The sequence below is a fragment of the Ischnura elegans genome, chromosome 8 (genome assembly GCF_921293095.1).
Source record: "Ischnura elegans chromosome 8, ioIscEleg1.1, whole genome shotgun sequence".
Classification (NCBI taxonomy): Eukaryota; Metazoa; Arthropoda; class Insecta; order Odonata; family Coenagrionidae; genus Ischnura; species Ischnura elegans.
The window spans coordinates 41779281-41800762 of NC_060253.1; the positions used below are offsets into that span (position 1 = coordinate 41779281).

General features: G+C 36.6%; 1 protein-coding gene across 3 annotated transcripts in view; it reads left to right on the plus strand.

Annotated features, from left to right (window-relative positions):
- Positions 1-21482, plus strand: part of LOC124163370 (putative sodium-dependent multivitamin transporter) — a 46005-nt gene that overhangs the window by 15719 nt on the left and 8804 nt on the right. For 2 of the 3 annotated variants that reach the window (XR_006865760.1, XM_046540242.1), the window contains exons 1-10: positions 2245-2698; positions 2777-2998; positions 4646-4870; positions 6212-6327; positions 6860-6979; positions 7169-7319; positions 10678-10824; positions 14198-14422; positions 16969-17144; positions 20744-20948. Coding sequence is in view for 2 of the 3 variants with exons in the window: in XM_046540242.1 (XP_046396198.1) it covers positions 2582-2698; positions 2777-2998; positions 4646-4870; positions 6212-6327; positions 6860-6979; positions 7169-7319; positions 10678-10824; positions 14198-14422; positions 16969-17144; positions 20744-20948 (1704 nt within the window). In the remaining variant the exon portion in view is untranslated. Of the gene's footprint in view, positions 1-2244; positions 2699-2776; positions 2999-4645; positions 4871-6211; positions 6328-6859; positions 6980-7168; positions 7320-10677; positions 10825-14197; positions 14423-16968; positions 17145-20743; positions 20949-21482 lie in introns of those variants that run through there. The other variant, XM_046540244.1, reaches the window with a different exon arrangement.

The following is a 21482-nucleotide window of genomic DNA, read 5'->3' on the forward strand; positions in this document are numbered from 1 at the left end:
TATTAGATCGTAATGTCCATACTTGTTCCTTACCGGGGGATATAACATTTTTAACAAATGAATCATTCTCATTTTTTACGAAATAATTAAATTCCCGCGAAGGAAGAGCTAGGTGTGACTATCAACACATCAGCAGCAGAAGTCAGTCACATAATTATCTTTATGTTTGCGGCGAAACCATTTAGATCATTGTAAGCTCTTCTTTGAAGGAATCACTATGCATTAACAGTACACATATGCGTGTTGATCGATCGATCAGTTGACGATAACATTGCTACTACTCTTGAGTTACATAATTCATTGAATAGGTACTCCGCCATTAACAAGCCTATTAGTAGCACTCGTCATTCGAGTTAAAAACACACTCTAGGCGATATTTTTATAATTATTAGGTCTCTCTTGTCAGTTTTTATTTAAACACCCGGGTTATTTTACAGCGTAATTTTTCCTGAAACAAAATATTTCTTTCGTGGCGTAAAACGTCCCTTGAGACACAACGCGAAAAACTTTGTCCCTTCAAATGATAAATCAACATCACGTGAATTTATGGCGTGCAATATAGAATGCGCTGGAGCGCCGTGAATCCACAATTGTTGTCTCTATTACGAGTAATAAACCTTTGCTAGCAAAGCTCTTAGGGCAAATGCCTAAATCCTTTGCAAATCACAGTTGTTAAGGGGTGTGCGTTTTGATCTATGTATATCTTCCTTCCATCATTCCTGACCATTAGTCACTTCCATATACTATCCTATTCACGTGCAGCAATATAATACATTTTATAGCTACTATGAACCCAGCTGTTGGCCACCATCCCAATTTGAAGTGGCTACATAAAGAAAAACGACGAAATAAGGTATCTATAGCAAATAAATCAGGTCTAAGTGCTATTAACGAATCCCTTTTTTTTCTCGTTCAATGAGTGAATTTAAGAAGGGATGACCACTTTCATGGTGCAGAAAGTGCCGTTGCAATTTGGTCTATTTAGTATTTTTTTGGAGATAACTGCATAAAAGAAACCGTTGATCATTATATAAAGTATACCATTTAGTACGGACGAAGTCTTGATATAAATACCATTAATAATCAAGTAATAACTTAAAATATAATTTTGTCCTCTGAAACACACAATTCAGTCACCGCCACAGACGTATTCAGTATGTTTCGCGTCGGTTCCATAAGTACTAGTAAGCGCACCCCTACAATTTTATGAATATATAATTATAATTATTTAGTTTCTTACATGAATGATTATGTAGCTAAAGAATACGTGCAGGACATTAATACCATAGTAAATGGGATATGAAAATAGCTCTACTTAAAAACGTGCTCATACTTCATCCACCATTATCTGCGCTGGTGAGTTTATTCACTCCACCGTTCATATTAAGATTCCACATTGTCGCCCCCTGTGGGCAGGACCCAACATTAAGACATGGCAATATAAAATTAAAAATACATTAAAACAATTTTTTCCATTTTTTCTGCATTTAAACTTGCCATAAGAAATCAATAAAATGAATTTCATCGAAAAAGGAGCGAGTTATGCTAGTTATTTTATGAAAAATATTTTTTTAGTCTGAATTAGTAGTATCAATTTTTGAGAAATTTTAAATACTTATTGTAACATCGATTTTCTCATTTTACACTAGACTTTTTGGGTTTTCAATGGCCACGGAACTCACTTTAGGCGCTCCAATGAGCACTACTTCCAAAAACTTTCGTATTTCTGTGAGCAATTATCTGCGGTACGTTCCACTACCACTCATCAGTTTCACTGATACCTCAAGTGATTTATTACATTATTTTATTTCTGTACCCCATACAAAAATTTCTATTACGCGCTGAGTGGCATCATTTCCCTCCACCAGTGACACTCCTGCAACTCCTTAACCTTGCTGTTTCTCAATCCCACAACAAAGCTAGTAATTGGTTAGGGGAGGTTAAGGCCCAATTCTACTAAATTTCTCCCCCTTTCCTGACGCTAAATAATTTCGAATCCTATTCTTTAGCTTTCATTAGCGATATTGCTTGTTACACCGATTTTTCCAAAAATATCCTAAATAGGTAATCTCCCAACGCGGTTTATACTCGCGCCAAAATTCATCATAAATAATGACCTTGAAGAGGTTGAAGAGCCGCAGGGAGGTGTCGCGCCTCCTTTGATATTTATGGCTACGTGAAATTTGGTGCCAGTGGTTAGAAAAACATAAATTACGGATAATTCTTTGCCGGTATTGAGTAATAACCACCAGATGAAGTAATAGTGCGGCCAAAAAACGATTACCTGGAAAAGTTGAGCTACGGGAAACGGCAGACAACGCAGTTAACGGTATTCAATTGTTTGCGCATACCAATGGGTTGAGGAGGAGAAGTTCAAATCAGAAATTAACCTTTATTGATACATGATGTTACGCAATGTGTGAATTTCTTGCTACTTACGTTGCTGTGACTATTTCCGTGTGGAAAAAGCCTGGACCCAAACTATCCGCCAGTATTTCATTTCTGGAGTGATAAAGTGTGGAATGCAGTGGACCAAAACTCATGCTCTTTATTCCAGTACCTAGTCCTCTCTGTTGTGATCATGGAGCGGGCCGGTTTTCAAGTGGTGGACTATATTGTGTTTGCATTGATGCTGATAATATCGGCATCAATCGGAGTGTATTACAGATTCACCGGAGGCAAGCAGAAAACCACTCAGGTAATCAAAAATATATTTTATATTATTGTGTGATTACAATTGTATTATTGAACTAATGCACATTCTTGGCTCTTCCAGGAATATTTGTTAGGTGACAGAAATTTGGCGGTAGTACCAGTGGGGTTTTCGCTTATGGCGAGCTTCATGTCCGCTATAACAATACTTGGTGTTAGCAATGAAAATTACAGTTTCGGTACCCAGTTTGTGGTAATAAACTTTGCATATGTTTTGGCGACTCCAATTGCAGCATATTGTTTTTTACCAGTTTTCTTCGAGCTTCAAGTTACCAGTGTGTACGAGGTAAGGGTGATTTTGCCTTCTCAATGGAGTATTATGTTAGGTTTAAATATCTCATGGAAGGGATATGTGACCTTGCTTTTAAGCCTGCTTAAAAGCCTGCTCTTGAAGTATGATGCCTGGCAGGGCAGACTAGCTGTATTTGACACTTTTTGTGTGGGCTTTCCCATATAACAATCTACCAATTTTCGTCATGGTTTAGACCTGATATTTACTGCAAAATGTAGTTATCCGTCTACTTTGTGATTTAATTATGAATGTTTCTTTGCTATGGGGTTGCCCACCAGAGATGCCTTTCACAGTAATTTTTTTATGTGATTACAACAAACTTGCAATTGTATAAATTTTAAAATCATGGTCATAACCATTTTTATAATTGCATTGAAATAAGATAAATATGGCTCTGCATTCCTCGTATGCCTTAATTTATAATTTCAAGTCTGTTTTTTAATATTAACTGTTGGCAAGACATTGTTTTGTTATTTTGGCATGGAGTTGGCATTAGCACAGTTGAATTAAAAAATCATCCAATGGGGATTTTGCAGTTTGGATAATATAAATTGAGTTTTTATTATTACTGAGTTGGAAAATAGTGCCTGTGCAATGTTGCATCTTAATTAGCATGAATACAGATATGTATTCCCTTCCTGTTACAGTAAAGCCACCAAAGTCAATGTCTTACTTGACTATGTAATATTTATTTATTGCCACACCTCCGAAAACAGAACTATTCGGCCTTTACATCAGAGTTTTTGATAAGATTTAACAATTAAACGTGCACAAGCATTCATGCCTTGAATAGGGGTCACTTACCCAGGTGGGACTCGAGCCCGCAACCCATGGACTTTACCCCACCTCCACTGAGGCCAGCAATAGAGCTTCCAACCATGAATATGTATCCTTTTTGGTTATTTGTGATCCTTCCTATATACCACCTTGTCTACATCTAGATAGCCTGTTAGGACTTATTTCCCTCTTCCAGAAAATTTGATATTCTTTTCCTGAGCTCTTTTTAAGCAATGTAATGATCGCTTCAATTATTCTTAGCCTCTTTTTTCATCCTAATCCATGAGCATTATCCTGGGAAGTATCTCCTCCGGACTAACAAAATCCTATCAGCTATAAAAACTATGGAAATGCTATTCTTCTACCTTCGCCTGGGAAAAACCCTGCTCCTAACCCGATTCCTGATACCGCTGCAATGTCAGGTCTTATATATGTTGAGAAGTGGTGTAATACTTCTTCTACTTCCTTATATTGCTGCCCCTTGTATTTCTTTTGGAGTTAAGTAGTCTCTTACTTTATAATTTTTAGCCTTTTGAAAGAACCAATCGTTGAGGTAATTCCATTATATGTTTAATCACCATTTTTCCAGGCAAGAATCAGTTTAAAGAGCAGCAGGACATGCAACTTTGGATATGTTAATGTTTCGCTGAAAAATGAGTAGAATTACGCAATTGATGACATATCATGTGAGCGGGAAAAATATTGGTGAAATTTTATATTTTAAAAAGTATACAATGTCAGCTCAGATTGTGTACCAAATCCATCATAAGTCAAACCCATTGCAAATTTGGGATCTACTGTATTATATTATGTCAAATCTGTTGGCAGCATGCATGTTATCGAGTATTTTTACCATCTTCGCAGTACTTACAAATGCGGTTTGGACTGGCAACCAGACTTCTGTGCTCATTTGCATTTTCAACTCAAATGATTCTCTATATGGGAATCGTTCTATACGCTCCTGCCCTAGCATTATCAGCTGTTACCAGCCTCTCACTAGTTACTGCCATACTCTCCATGGGACTTGTCTGCACCTTTTATTCGGCAATTGGAGGGATGAAAGCTGTTGTGGCCACTGATGTCTTTCAGGTGATTAATATTTATGTATAATAAAATTAAAAAATTAAAATGCACATATTTTTCTGATTTTCAATCCATCGCCTGCATTTCAAGCTATTTATGGTGAAAAATCAATCACTTTGGTGATTTTGTAGATAATTTGATGATGTCACATGCCTGGCTTCATCTCAACCTCAGGCATCCATCTTGTGTGGTTCATTATTGTTTAAACTCTTAGAAAGCCCAATTTACATTTGGCTCAATGTTGTACAACTACAAACTGCATTTTTTTCTCATTCGGGTGATAAATAAATTAGCAATAAGAACAGGGACTATTTTGTCAATATGCATTTATACTTATGGTCTTGCTACTAATGACCTTGCATGATGCAATTTTAAATGCAAATTTTTTAGTATATCAGCTGATGAAATTGCGTACCCGGTGTAATAGGGGCTTTAACTATTCCTTCCTGCAATGAACAGTTATCCTTAAACAAGTTTAAATAAGCTGAAATTCTAATTATGTCACCAATTCATGAAAAATGGGCTGCAACTTAGGCATTTTTTAATTAAAAAATATGAGTGAATAACGGAATGAGGAAGATTTTTTTCTTCATGTCTTATCTTTTGCTCCTATCTACAAAATTATTTTAGTGAATTATCATTTTATATTGAAAATAATATGTTGCCGATGAAGGAAGAAACAAATATATTTTTGTCTTGTGAGTGTAGAAAATTTCTTTCTTTAAACTTAAACAGCAGGAGCTACCTTATTTTAGTGCGTCGTAAAGGAATTCCATGTTGCACACATACCTACCTACTTTTTCTTTGGTTTTTCTAATATTTTCATGAGAATCATTTCAACATTGCTATATATTTGCCAAGTTTTTGTGTGATGTTGATACTATCCATCATATTTTTGGTCAATTGTGAGAGCTATGATGTTTGGTGAATTATTTTATTGTGGAATGTCTATAGGCAACTTAAGATTTATTTTTGTGGTCATCTGCCTTCAGAATTTCTTGGTAACAGTACATTTAATCACCTCGTTTACATTCCCAGTGACACTAGTTCTTGCCTTCAGGCTGGATTATATTAAAAGCTAACTGCATTCCAGTTATAAAGTAAAATTGATATTCTTTGAATCCAGTTACCTTTTTGTTGATGAAGTTGTGCCTAAAACCCTAGTTACATGGTACAAAAACACATATGAGTTAATGTGTAAGCATTTCTGGTGGACCAGGATGGATGATCCTCATGATGTACATATGAACTAATTTAGTACAGGTTATATTTTCTGTTCATTCGATTGCTCTTGGTCTATGGTTACTCGGACAGTTTTTAAATTATTTTTAATGACTTTATTTCTAGTCTCTTCTTATGTATGCAGCCATTTTCACTGTTATTGTGATAGCAGCTATTGATGTGGGAGGACTCTCTGAAATATGGAGAATTGCTGATGAGGGCTCCAGAATAGAATTTTTCAAGTAAGTTCAGCTAGTAATAGTTAATTACAAGCATTGTTCTCTTTTTACACTCTTGCATCATTTCAAAATATGTACTTTGATTCGGGATTTTTATTGGTTAAGAGATTTTGTTTAATGCAATTGCTAGGCATTACAGGTTAGATGTTATCTTTTTAAGTGATTAACTTTATTTTTTATAATTAAGGAATTTTATTGGTTAAGGTAAGTTTTGGAAGAGCATTTTGTGTTAGCCAGGCCTGTCACCGACTTCAACTTCTATCTTAAACTCAAAATAAGGCCTATTACCTTTCATTCAATCAATATATCCTATTCTTTTCCTTCCCCTGTACTGCTTACCTAAATTTTTTTCTTCTAACATGGATTTTAACATTCTCTCCCCTGATTGCATGAAGATTTACATATGCATAGATACATGGGGTTTCTAGGCTTATTCCCAGGGCTGCAGGTTTCTAATAGTTTGTCAAATAATTTTCCAGAATGTAAAGTTTGAACTAGGTGTAGATTAAGTTTGAAATTTCCTTTCCCTTTTCAGCATTGATCCAGATCCTAGAGTGCGGCACACAATTTGGTCCCTAGTTATTGGTGGGATGTTCACTTACCTTTCATTGTATGCTGTTAATCAGGCTCAAGTGCAGCGTTTGATGTCTCTTCGGTAAGAATAAAAACTACATTGTAGACAACTACTAAATGACCTCTGTCTCAGTATCTGCATTTAACTGATAGTTTGGTGATTGCATAAATTTTCTGAGTACTATTACAATTGCTTTATAATTTTTTGCTTGAATTCAGCCTTTGACTGACTTTCGAATTAATGAAAATTTTCTCTGATCTTCACTCTTAGAAATCTGAGGACATCACAAAAGGCACTATGGCTGAGTTTACCAATATTAATGGTTCTCAGCTTGAGTACTTCATTTTCTGGTCTGGCAATTTACTCCAAGTACTACAAATGTGATCCTGTGGCTGATAAGAGGATTAAATCTTCAGATCAGGCATGTGAGAATAATTTCTTACTATTTTTTATACTCATTGTCTTCAGTGAAACCTCTATTTTACACTTTTGAATGGACCACTTACAAAAAGTGCAAAATTGAGGATATTGTAAAATAGAGTATCATTTTCTAAAGGCGGTATTGTTTGGGACCTGATGAAAACGGTGCAAAATCAGGGAAAATGTATAATGGGGGAATGTAAAATCGAGGTTTCACATTTGGAGTGGGATAGTTTTGTGGATAGAGCCTGTAGTCCCTATCCAAATGGTCTCCACTTCAAATCACGGGTGAAGCCTTTGGATGCCCTCAAAAAATCCCTAGGGCCATGGGAAAGGCATTCAATTGGGATTTTGGAGTAGTTTTCCAACTAATAGTATGCCAGCTTGTAGAAAATAATCTAGTGGGAACATTTAGAAAAATTCAACTAGATTATTCTCTGGGATACTACTGTCCTTACAAAAAGTTGAGATACCCAAGTTTGGGTTATTTATTTTGAATATCTTTTGAACTGACTCACAAGTTACATCAAATTAACGGATGATGTCGTCAGAAATTGGGGGAGTGTCACTATTGATCCTGGTGCTATGCTAACTCTCTATTCAGTATGTAACCTGTGCTCCAAGCATATTTTGCTCGGCCCTTCAAAATCAACATCGACCACTTTTTCAGTGAATGTCTATTCATTGTAGCAGGCAGTATTTCTGTCAAAAAAAGAATAGATTAAACCCAGATAGTATAAAAATGTTGATTTTTTTAAATCTAAACCTGTGGAAAGAATCTGTGGCTGCCTGATGTAATGTGGCGTATTGGTCAATCATGCATTCTTTAACAATGTGCTATTTAAACTTCTTTACTTTAAAAGAGTGAGAGACATACAGGTGTATGCCATGTGACGTAGTGGAGATCGCCCTGACGTTTCATGACCGGCTGCCGGTCACTTCTTCAAGGGAATGATTAAAAGAGGCATACACCCATGTATCTCTCTCTCTCTCTTCTAATCACCAGTAGTCACGAAAGTTTCAATAAAGAAATTCTTTACTCTGCAAATAAAATTATGGAGAAGATCATAAGTTTTTTTTACAGAGCTTTCCTGCTTATTTACATTTTTAGTGAAATTGTTTTCATTCACTTCTTATGGTTGTTCATTTAAATTTTCCATTAATTCAGATAATAAGAGTTCATCCTTTGAACAGAGTATCAAGATCTGAGAACCGATGGGGGGGAACCGGAGAGGTACCGAGAACCAAAAAAATTTGAGAAGTGACTCATCCTCAATTTAAATAGACCAGAAATGATTATGTAGAAGGCAACTCTAATTGTCTCATTATCATCAGAAATTCATCCTTGCTTTAGAAATTTTTTTATCCAGCTTTGTTTCATAAGAGGTTCTGTATGTGGTGCTCAGAAAACGTTTGCTTCATAGGTTACTTTTGCATCAAAATTTGCTGCTAATGCAATTATCGCAAAGTTCTGCTTTGGGATGTAACTTTATAGTCTATTCTTCCAATGAATGGACTCTGATATCAGTACATGGAGAGGTTTTTGATCAACTTACGTTCAAAGTCGAAACTACCGTTACCTGATCATTAAAAACTGTACATTTTTCCAAATTAAGCCGGATATTGAAATTGGTGATGCAAGATACATTTCTGTTGATAATGAGGAAACAGAAATAATTTCCTCTCATTTCATTTGCATTTCATTACAACTGATTGTACAGTTATAGAGAGGTAATACTTCAAACTCTGATATCTTTTCTGATAGTGAACACAGTAGGCTATCCACCATAACCTGTTATAAACTCTACCCTAGAAATATGTGGCATCCAGCTCATGTCATCCATTCTTGGAACTTCATCCAAAAGGCGGTGATGTCATTTTCATCAGGAATCCATTTTGGAACTGATATTATTGGTGACTGAATATTTTAGCAACTAAAGGAGCCTCTGTTGCTTCAAACAGAATTTAATGCTTGCCATAGGCATACTGTATTGATTTCCATGATTAGGAGACCAACTTTTTCATTCCATAATGCTCTTATTTTTATAGAAAGTTGTTTTGATTTATCTATGCAGTAATGTGGTTAGTACAAGATATAATTTTTTTAAGAAGAATGGGACCATTTCTTCAATTTCCAAATGATACAATGAAAAGATGAAAAAAGATTTTTCTCTTTAGGGATGGATCATATATGCTTCAAAAATTAATAATTATAATATTGACGTGTCCTCTCGTGGACAGCTCGACAAAGGGCGACTGAGACTCGGGATCTTGACTGACGCTGAGGGATTCCGGTCTGTGAAGGTGGTCCTCTCGGAGGGATAGTATCGGTGAGAAATGAAAGATACGTAGTTTGCCGCAAGGAGTGTATTTGGAGACGGTTGTTGAACAAGAATGATCTCCTCCCTTGGCTACTCCGGGTCAATCGTAGAGCTTCCCTTCCACGGCCCTGTGGGTGCCTGCTATGCGGGTCCTGACTCTTGACGAAATGACCTCAAGTGAATGCTGCGTGCAGTTTTTAAGGCATCGTGGCATCCGACCCCCCTCCCCCCTCCGTGCGTTCTAGAACTTTCCACTGGTGTGCCATTCTTTTCTGAAAAGTGCAAACGCATCGGCAATCAAAAATACGATTCCCACTCTCAGCAAAATCAGCATAGTACGGGCATCGTGGCTTTCCTTTCATAAAAGCGCACAGGCACCGTCTGTCATAGATGCATTCCCCACTATCAGCACAATCAGCACTGCGCAGGCATAAAGGAAAGTTCTGGAGGCTCACGCAAAAAAGGGGAATAGTACGGATGAAGAGAACGCATAGACCGGAAATGGAATCGACCAAAAGAATAGGCACACATCAACAAAAAGAGTGTGAGAACTTAATCGAAAGCAAAATGATGTCAGGATGTAGCAATATTTCCCACAATATTTACTGCAATAAGTATATGTATTTCATTAAGAGTATACTACAATATGTACTATAATAAGTATAATTCAAACTCGCAATAAGTGTGTTTGATTTTAATGGGCTGAATGTTAATTGAGAGTCAGAAACCCATATTATTCCTCTTGAGAACGAGTAAGGTTTTTTATTCAAATTAATATGATCTAAAATTTACGTATGGAAAAAATTGCTAGAATCTGATATCTGTAGAGTGGCTTTTTTTACTTGGCTGTTATAGTTCAGATGTAATCTGTTCATTTTCATTTTAAAAGTACATACATATGTATATAAAAACCTTGACACATGGGAGTAATTGAATTTTTTCGATTTTTATGGAAATTAGTTAGTGACTATTCATTGGCTTTGTAGGTAATAAATTTGCTCTTTCCTTAATTTTTTCTAATAAATTTTTTTTCAACAGTTGATGCCTCTGTATGTCATAGAAACAGTTGGTCACATTCCTGGCCTTGCTGGTCTTTTTGTAGTTGGGCTTTTCAGTGGATCTTTAAGCACTGTATCCTCAGCTCTGAACTCACTCTCTGCTGTATCTCTTGAAGATTACATCAAAGTAAGTGCTCATTTATGGTATTAGACAAGACATTCTGTTTGCTTTTTATCATTTAATTCTAAATTTCAAAGTTATTAAAATGAATTTATGATATTGTATGACAGATATTAAGATTAAGGTACAGTCAACTCCAAAAGTAAATGTGGAAAGATCAGCCGCGCCACACCTAGGACCCAGCTCGAACCACGTCAAATTCGCATGACAAACTTTCGGATGTTGGCACTGCATTTGAAAAAAGACGCGGTAAGAGGAGTTGGGGGTGGTTGGGGTGGAAGAGAAGTGGGATGAGGAAGCTACGAACTGCGAGAAGTTCTTTGGTTTACGCCGTATAGTGTGAGTTGAATGGACACTACCTTTCGAGCTATTTTATCGGCGACAAAAATTCTTTCGTGGACTAAAAACATACGAGCGGGATCCCAGGCAGTACAATCTTAGCCGGCATGAGTGACGAAGAAAGGCCTTAGAGAGCCCCTCGATTTTCCGATGCGTTGTGTTACGGGGCAACATCGCAACACTCGAATTTCAGTCCACTAATTCTATTTAAGCTCAAAAATTTTTAGAAAGGCGTCACTTATCCCTGCATCGAGCTCCAGATAATTTCTCAAAATATTTCTGATAGAGTGCTATTAAAATACTGCATAAAACGATTTTTGACGCCTCATGACCTCTCGCCTCCCCTATGAGAGACAACGTGAAATTCTAATTAGGGATCTCACCCCTCCAATCTTACACAAACAATTGTCTAGTTTTCTTAGTTATGCACATAGCAAAAATTCACTTTTGAATTTCGTTTTCAATAAGAAATGTTTTGAGTAGGGTTTGATTGTCATGGAAATGGTGAGAGAATTTTAAGGATTTTTTGCTGCAACTAAAAGTTCCTGACTGCTAAGAAGAAATAATTCGATGGCCGGGGGCGTGAAACAAAAAATCTTTTGGCTGGGGTGGTTTGGATTCGCAATCAAGAGTGATAGGTCTTAACTAATTCTTTGGATGTGAGAATTGAACGCAAGGAATTTTACAGCCAGCACAGCATTTCACCGTCCTTTAGGTGGGAGACTCAAACTTTTAAGTGCATTACTCTTACCTATTCGGATGCGATATCTAGCTGTTAGGTTGCATGCAGCCACAAATAGTAGTTTTAGGCCACAAATTCGCTTCTGGACATTTAACTTTGTTTTTGCATTAAATAATGACAGGTGTTTTTACGTTGATAGATAAGTATTGTGGTGGAAATCATCGGTTAAATATTTCGACAAAACAAACGGAAAACTCTCAACTCACAATTTGTAATAACCATTTATTTTCTATTTTGGCGAACTATAATTATTCATGTTTTCATGCAGATGATTACTACAGTGCTTGACGTGTAAGAAGCGCAATGGTTTCGAATAATAAGAATGATAATAAAAAGACGCTCAGGAATTTTATTCAGCTTGATGTGCGCCATAAATATATTTAATCGGAATCGATGCTCTATCACTCTGTCAGTGGGATGGGAATTGGAAGCGAGTTTTTACTGGCCAAGATGTTATGTGCCAAGTCAGCACCGGTAAGTGTGCTAGTATCTTAGTGATCAGACACCAAGTATATTGGAGTGATTGGGGAGATCCTTATGGCATAATCCTCTGGGAGAATTAACCTGACACCTTACGCGTTTACAGATGTGGGATCCTCCATAAGTCATATAGGGACATAGTCCGAGAAAAACCCTATGATGAAAGAAAGTAAAGCGGCCTTGCTTGGGCTTGGGAGGCATTTTATTTCACTTGCTAACCCTTCTTCCGCGAACCGGCAATCTAGCGCCGCGGCGCTACATTATGATCATAACATCCTGTCAGTGTTTGGTCAGGTTAGGGAACTTGGATCCTAAAAAAGTATTTAATTGCTAAACGTTTCTTGAAGTTGGAATTATTCATAATTATGGCGGATCATGTTGGGAATATTATTATTGCTTTCCATTGAAAGCTTGATTATTTTTTAAAAGATATTAATTAATAAAAATACTATCGGCAGTTCAGTTTTAATATCTCAACACTGAGAAATCAGTTGTCGGTTTTACTTTACTATGGAGTAGTTTGACTGATATTATGTGCTGTCACAAACATATCTGCCGGTAGAAATGCACAATTTGCAGTTATTTATTAAAAGATACTCTTGATTAACCAACAGCTATTGAGAAATTTATTGTGAATACAATTTTATGCAAGATTATTTCCGAGTCCCACACGCCTCTACGGAAAAAATGCAATGGTGCCGACACCAGGTTCATGTCGGTGGATACACTTTTCTCCTAATAACTTTCTCCTTTCTTGCCTCGCTACTCTCCTCCTGGCTCTCTACCTCGCTCCTAGCTTCGTCACTCGTGCCAGCTGCGATCGTACTGCCTGGGATCTCGCTCGTATGTTTTTAGTCCACGAAAGAATTTTTGTCGCCGATAAAATAGCTCGAAAGGTAGTGTCCATTCAACTCGCACTATACGGCGCAAACCAAAGGACTTCTCGCAGTTCGTAGCTTCCTCATCCCACTTCTCTTCCACCCCAACCACCCCCAACTCCTCTTACCGCGTCTTTTTTCAAATGCAGTGCCAACATCCGAAAGTTTGTCATGCGAATTTGACGTGGTTCGAGCTGGGTCCTAGGAGTGGTGCGGCTGAGCTTCCCACATTTACTTTTGGAGTTGACTGTACATATACATATGTGCTTGATTGTCGGCAAAATATTTTTTCCATTGAATTTTGATGTTTTTTATGTATGTATAATTGGTTAATACTACACATCCCCGCGTGTGATTACTACATAACTATTTTGTTTCAACAATGGCCATACGAAACTATTGTTTTTTTCAGAGGATCTTCAGTAGACCCTGAAATTCTATCTGTGTATTATTCATTAGCCTCTCTTGCATTTTTTAATATGTATTTCAAAATATAATTGCTTAATGGACAGTAATTCTTGTTAAATGCTACTATATATCACATGGTGTCTCCCAAAGTTGGACCGTACTGTTACAACAGGCACAGTTTTAGAAATTGAAATGCATCATGCTTATGCCATAGGTGATTTAGTTTAGATGCATTGGTGAATCGTCAGGATATTTGTTTCAGCTTTGCTAGCAGTTTAATGATTATTCAGGATGCTTTTATTACCCTGACCCTAATGACAGTATTTTTGGGCCTAATTATATTCATTTCTCATTTAATAGCACACCAGGGCTAATCCTATGGAATTTGTTTCCCTTTTGTTCCACATGATACAAAAATTTTCGTACAATTTATATATTTATACAGATGATAGTTTGAACTTTTTCTGTCTGTTATAATTGTACTTGTTTTATTGAGAATTATTATCTTATTAGTGAATGATTTCCTTTGCAGCCAGCCTACGTAGCCATTAAAGGGAGAGGCCTTTCAGAGAATGCCTGTACAGTCTTGTCAAAAATCTTGGCTCTTGGCTATGGGATGTTGTGCCTTGCCTTTGCCTTCCTTGCACAGTCTTTTGGAGGGATCCTTCAGGCTTCATTGACAATATTTGGTGTGATAGGTGGGCCCCTACTTGGGGTATTCACTCTTGGAATGTTTTTTCCATTTGCCAATCAAATGGTAAGTCAAAGTTGTGTTTGTTTCGTGCTCCTTGTCTGCCTCCTTATTGGACAAAAAGGCATTTTCAAGTATGAGATGCAGGAATTTAGGCTGATTCAACCCTTGGTTTTTACCGTTTTGTTTGAGCTGGCGTAGGCTTTTGTTCAATATTAATATACATGTATGTATATCACAATCCAAAAACATGCTCTAACTTTTCATGTTTTGTAACCAAGTTAAGCTCTATTTGATTGGATCTCAAGCTCAAGTACTTGTTTCATATCTTTTTCTCAAGTATCAAAATAATATAAATTCATTGTAATTGAAAGCCATTTCTAAGGTGAACTTGTTGTCTCATGTTGGCTTCAGAAGCTATAATTGCTGTGAGAATTTTTTTTGTGGAGAGAAATTTTGATTCTTTTTTGAGCCTCTTTTTAATCTTATATTGTAACTTGTACATATTGATTTTACTACATTAATATCTGGGGTGTTTTGATTTTAAATTTTTGTTTACGGCTTATTTTTCTTGTAAGCCCACCACATGCGTTTATTGACTTTTCATACTAATTTCCTTTGTTAGCAGTAATAAATATATTTATGTATATTTATGCTGAAACTTCAGCAAAAAAAAGTTATTTTATAGGATATAACCCGACCTGATCCAAAATTAATATTTCTGACTTATGTAAGGTGAGGTGGGGTAAGTGCGTCTACGGGGTAAGTGTGACCCTCCGTAAGGAAGATCGTATTTCCGTTCTCGAAGCAGGTGGCGGTCGTGCAACATATTCCGTACTTTGTAATGGAACCAGAGCCGACGACTTAGTAATAATTATCCTTTAATTTCTCGTTCCACATGCTTAGGAAATATACCCGTCCGTTCATCTCATAGTCTTAGTTGGTTGTAAGGAGAGGCTACACCGCAGTTCCCTCAAAATCAATGCATCGGAGGTGTTAGATAAGAATTTTATCTTGTTTTCTCTTCTTCTTGGATTGGTTTTTCTTGCTTTACTTTAAATTTTGGGACTCGGGTCATTATATTTAGTTTAGATGGGGGGTTGCACTTTCCCCGTCATAACCATTCATTCCTACCATCCGGGGCAAGTGCGACCCTGTTGCCTGGCCCTGTTGCAGGCTACGAGGTTGTAGTATGGATTAAATTTTTAGTTTCTGTATAACAGGTCTTGCGTTAAACTTTTAGTTTCTGTATGGCAGTTCTTGCATTAATTTTCTTGTATAAATGTTGCAAAACACTGAGGTTTATAAAACTAGGTCTTTTAATTCTCCTCCTCACATCAACTTTTATTTTGAAGGTTTATTAGATAAAGATAGCTTTAGATTGTTGATTGATTATGATAGGGCATTGGATATCACATCTTCTGACGAGGAGGATGTAGATGACATGGTATTAATGCCTGAAACAAGATAGCATGAGTCGAAAAAGCTTAACAAATTTGGTGACTAAGATTCGAAGTGGAGATTGGATTCTGGCTACATTCAGCAGCAAAAAGTCAGTTGCTCACTATGTAGGGAAAATTCTGGAGATTAATGAACCAGGTGATCCCGTGGTTTGCTTTCTTTTCTCTCTGTTTTGGTACTGAAATAAGTTTCACCTATCCACAGAATGAAGATTCCAGCGAAATACTAAAGGAACATGTTGTAAAAATATTATCCAAGCCCTATGTCAGCCGTCGAGGAAAGTTAACGTTTTGCCTATCTTTCTCGGGGTACAACTTAAAATACACAAATAAATATTCAATGTTCAATTGGTGGAAGACCATGAGTTTTTCTTCATTTTGCTTTTTTATATTAATAGCGTAAGTTACATTAGAGAAACAATTCTTTGTTCATTACAATCTAGTTTGTATTCAGATTTGTTGTCATGTGCAAGATTTATACTATTGTTATTATTATTTATTCAGCTTTTATGCACACTAGCTATTTTTAATACACTTTTGAATCAATGTGTAACAGCCGAATACTGTTACTATCATTAAAAAACACATTTAACAACAATTCCATATTGTGTCATAATTATCAAAAACATGAAAAAACAATCTACTTACATTCCCTAAGATAAAAGTTGATTTCTCAAGAATGGTTAAACATAATTTGGTACTTTAAAAGGCAATGTACAGCTGAATGTCTGGGTTAATCGCACTTACCCCATGTACCGTGTAATGTGGAAATATGTTGCATATGAGCCAAGGGATGCACTTGCCCCATGTGCGGGGTAAGCGCGATCCCTTGACAAGATTGTGAGAAAAAATTTATAAAAATTACCACTTTACAGAGAGAGGATTTTTAATCTAATTATCTTTTTCAGTGATACACATATATACTATACATTGAATCTCTTGTTTTTAGCAAGCCTAGAAAATTTTCCTAAGCTATTTAAAAGTCATATATGCTATTTTGGGGTCGCACTTACCGCACCTTACCTTAACCCTAATTTATGCATTTTTTTGTGTAGTTTATGCATCTATCTAACTGTGTTTCTTTGTCCCTTTTACTAATTGCTTACTTTACTCATGTTACACCCATCTGATCATGTATTTCTTTCTCACCAGGGTGCTGTTTTTGGTTTATTGACCTCAATGATGTTTGCTCTGTGGCTTGGTTTTGGTGGCCCAAAGCCTCCTCCGCCTGTTCTCCCCTTGTCAACAGAGGGCTGTAATTCCAGCCACTACGTGCCAGAATCCAATTTTTCTGTTTTAATGGATGCTACCAACCTACCGTTGAAGGAGTGAGTGTTTCTATTGGCATCCAGTGCATAAGGAATGCATGCCATGCCATTATCTTGTTTTAACTGTCCTATAATTTAGGTTATTTTAGGAGAATATTAGGGTTCTAATAATCTTGGTTTATCTCGTTATAAAGAGGAAAATCATGTCTCAGAATCAATGAATTAAATTCTGTCATGTTGGAATTGTATAATCTCTAATATAATATTTCATTTTTGTCCGAGTTTTCTGATTACTATGACCTTAATGTGCAATATTATAATGCTCTATGTACAGTGAAACCTGTCTTAAGCGGAATCTCTCGGGCCCTTCACTTTTTTCCGGATAAGACAGTATTCCGCTTAACTCAGGGTCTGACAATTCAAAAAAGACCGCGAAAGTCATATCAAGTCCATTGAATGCGTTGCCTAAAAGGTTGGTTTGACTCAAATTCTACACGTAGACGATTATGAAATGATTAATTATAATGAAATTATAAAAGAACAGCATCGCATTATTTTTAAATAGTTTATTTGAAGTAATCAGTCATTTTTGTCTGTCTTTCCTTTTTTCCTGTAGAATACAATTTTCTACGTTGCCAATGGCCCCATGCAAGATGTTAAACAAATCAGTGTAATCTTTGGTGAGACTGCATTCTTCTAATTCTTTTGATGAGACCAACATTTCTCTATACGATTTTTTATTTTCTTCACATATTAAGGTCACTTCTTCGTCGGTATCACAGATTTCTTCTTCTTCATTATTGGCTGTTAAGGAACCATCTTCATTGCTCGTGAGAAGATCGTTGTCGAAATCCACAAATCTCTCAGCACTCATGTTATCTCAGTTTATTACTTACTTCAAATTCGCTTAGATCCACCATTGGCTCCTAAATAGCAAAGGTCATATATATAATCCTGTAAATGCGTAAATATGCATTTACATTGGTGATATGTCAGGATGTAAATTATTTTCTTTACCTTCCTCGGGGATCAGCTCTGGCAGAATTCCAGCTTTGGCGAAAGATTGTTTAACAGTTGATGTTTTAATATCTTTCACTGCCAAATTAATCCAATTAATGGCATCCAGCACTGATACTTTTTATACCTCTGATACTGAATTCGCAGTATCTGCTGCAGCTAATAATGATCGCATCATGTTTTTCCTATATTGTGCATTCTGCGATCTAATTACTCCCTGATCCATTGGCTAAGTGATGCTTGCTGTGTTTGCCGGAAACCAGGCTAGCTTCATATTCGCCAGGTGAATTTTAGGGTAACGGGTTGCATTGTCAAGGAAAAGTATGACTTTCCTATTTTTCCTCCTCATTTCGACATTGAAACTTTTAAGCCACTCTTCCATGATTGAAGCCGTGTTCCATGCTTTTTTATTCTGACTCCATTTGACCGGTAGCTTCTCAATTTCAACGTTTTTAAAGCATTGTGGTCGAGCTGATTTCCGGATGACAAGAGGCTTTAGGAGCTCCCCTGCCATATTCCCACAAATGAAAATGGTCAAATGCTCCTTTGAGTGCTTCCCTCCCACAGAATAAAGAATTAGTGTACATAAAACATCATTGTTTGAATTTTTACCCTAATTTATATAAATAGAACTCGGAAATGCATGTAAACTCTTGCAGTTGTCTCCTTTTACACACAATGACTTAGACGGCAGAGCCCTAAAATACATTCCGGTTTCATCCCCGTTGTAGATATCACATCGTTGATAATCTTTAATTTTTACTTGAACCCTACATTTCCACTCCACGGTTTCCATATCAACATCATTTGACTCGCCAACAACACTGCTCCAAACAACATTGTGTCTTGCTCTGAAGCTCTCTAACCATCCATTGGAGGCCTTAAAATCCAATTTTCCTAAAGAAACTGCGAATTCCTTGACCTTTTCTTGGACTATTGGACCTGACAATGGAATATTCCTCGATCTTGCCCGCACAAACCATTCCCAAACTAAATCGTTTATTTCTTCATATTCGCAGAGAGGCGTTTTCCTCTTTGAATGTAAACTAAGGCCTAAAATAATCGACGGAAACAACAATTATTTTATGGTGTGTCGTTTTGCAAACTATTGTGGCATGGGAAAAGAAGAAATATGTTTCTTAGAACCTACCTCTTTCAAATTCTTTCTTAATTTCGTGTTTCTTCTTAATGGCTTCGTAAACTTGAGTCTTTCCACACTTCAACTTCACTTGTATCTGCTGCAAAAATGGGTTGGCGGATTGGTTAAGAAAGGAGGTAGCAGGAGGGAAGAGGGGTGGAGTATTGTTGAGCATGTGATACAATGTACGTGAAACGAAACGCACGGCACTTTACATTAGGGACGAGGGACATAAGGCACTGGAGGAGGATTAACACTAGGTTTAGGGAGACGCGGAAGTGCTGTGGTTAAGGTCGATGCAATATTGTCCTAAGTCCCTCCTGCGACGTGATGTCAGTCAATAATGACGTAGACCATGGTGAACGTGCGACGCATTTGGCCGGTTCCGTTGGATTATTTTCTATGGAGATGGCTTTACAAAACATTTTTAGTACTTTATTTCCTTACGGTAAAAATTGTCCATGGAATTTTTTTTTGCAATTCCGCTTAACCAAGAAACACGTGCCCGGGAATCGATTCCGTTTCCGCGTTTGACAGTTTCCGTTTAACAGAGGGCACCAATGCACGTAAAACCCTATTGTGACTGCCAGGACCAACAAAATTTTCCGGATAAGACAGGTTTCCGCCTAACTCAGGTTCCGCTAAAGGCAGGTTTCACTGTATTAAGTTTTTTTTCATTTCTTATCATGATTGATTTAGTACAAAGCTTTCTAGATTTGGCATCCTTTATTATATTCTTTTTATGTACCCTGAGGGATTTTTGCTGCTAATACACTATTTAAAACTGGTAAAAACTAGTTAAATGCTTTGTATTAAATAAATATGAATTAATTATTAAATGGTATAATCTAATCTATGGTAGTCTAATATATGTGGCAATCAGGTTCTTACTTATACTTGTAATCAGGTTTGACCAAGTAAATAAGGAAATTTGGCTGTATAAAGTCAACTCCCGGCAGTTATTTTTTGGCTTTAGAATGTCAAATGATTTGTTTATATTTGCCTGTGAATTATACTTCAAACTATTAATAAAATATTGTGGACTAATAATATGGCTTACATCTTGCAATAACTGTGGAAATTCTTAGGAGCTCATAATATTGGCTGACTTTAATTTTCCTACGCAGTGGTGAGCCTGAGAAAAGTTCATGCATAACATTCTCTGGGAAAGTATTAAATCATATACGTTTCAACTTGTAATGGAGGGAGAAAGTAGAATTATCATTTTATAAACCATCTAAGTAATTTTAGTCAAATTCTTATGTTAGGTACTGTTCTAATTGTGATATTATTATGTATTGTCTCTCCCCAATGCAACAGAGTGGAAATTTTGAAATTAATGCGTAGATAGCACTTTTCTCATACATTGGTACAAAACTTAAACCAGGGCATATCCGATGATTATTCTAGTTAATCCTTTTTTCAATTCTCTTTGTTCCATAAATTACTAATGTTCATCTTTGAATGAATGTTAATGAGAGTATATATTTTTTATCTTTGACAGGGAAAAGGAATATTTTATTTTATACCAGTTATCTTACCTCTGGTGTGTGGTCATTGCATTCTTGATCTGTGTTGTTGTGGGATGTACAATAAGTTTCATCACTGGAAAAAGATGTGGTGAGTGGGGCTCAAGAAAATCAAATCCCAGCCTTTTCATTCCTTGTGTGCGCAGGAGTTTGATGAGGGAAGCAGCCTCATTGAATAATGTAAGTATAGCAGTGTATAGTTGTTTTTGCTGAAAATATTGTTGTGAATTGAAAAATAAGTGTTATAACGTCGTGTATAAGCCAAGAGACTACAGCAGACTCTTGTTTTAGTAGGTCCTCTACTTGAAAATATTCTACTTATGAACTTTCAGAGATACCAACATTAAAAATATTCAAGCGGGACTGAAATTTCAAATATTAGCACCTTTGAGATTCGCCAATGCAACGGGGTGTAGCGTAAAGGAACTTGCACTTTGAGTACAGTCTAAACAAAGTATTGGGTAAAGTTAAACTGTAGTGAAGTTTTAAGTATACCAGGACTAGCCATGGTGATAAATTTTACCGGTGTCACCCACAATGCAGAAATTATGCGAAAAATCCTCAGGGAAAAAATCATTCGCCTTGACCAGGATTCGAACCTGGATCCCCTGATTTCTGCTGGAAGGCTGTGCGTTTCGTCAAAAACTCCTACGGGCGTACAGACAGTGTTACCCAGATGTTAAGCAAATTAGGCTGGGAGCCGCTGGAGACTCA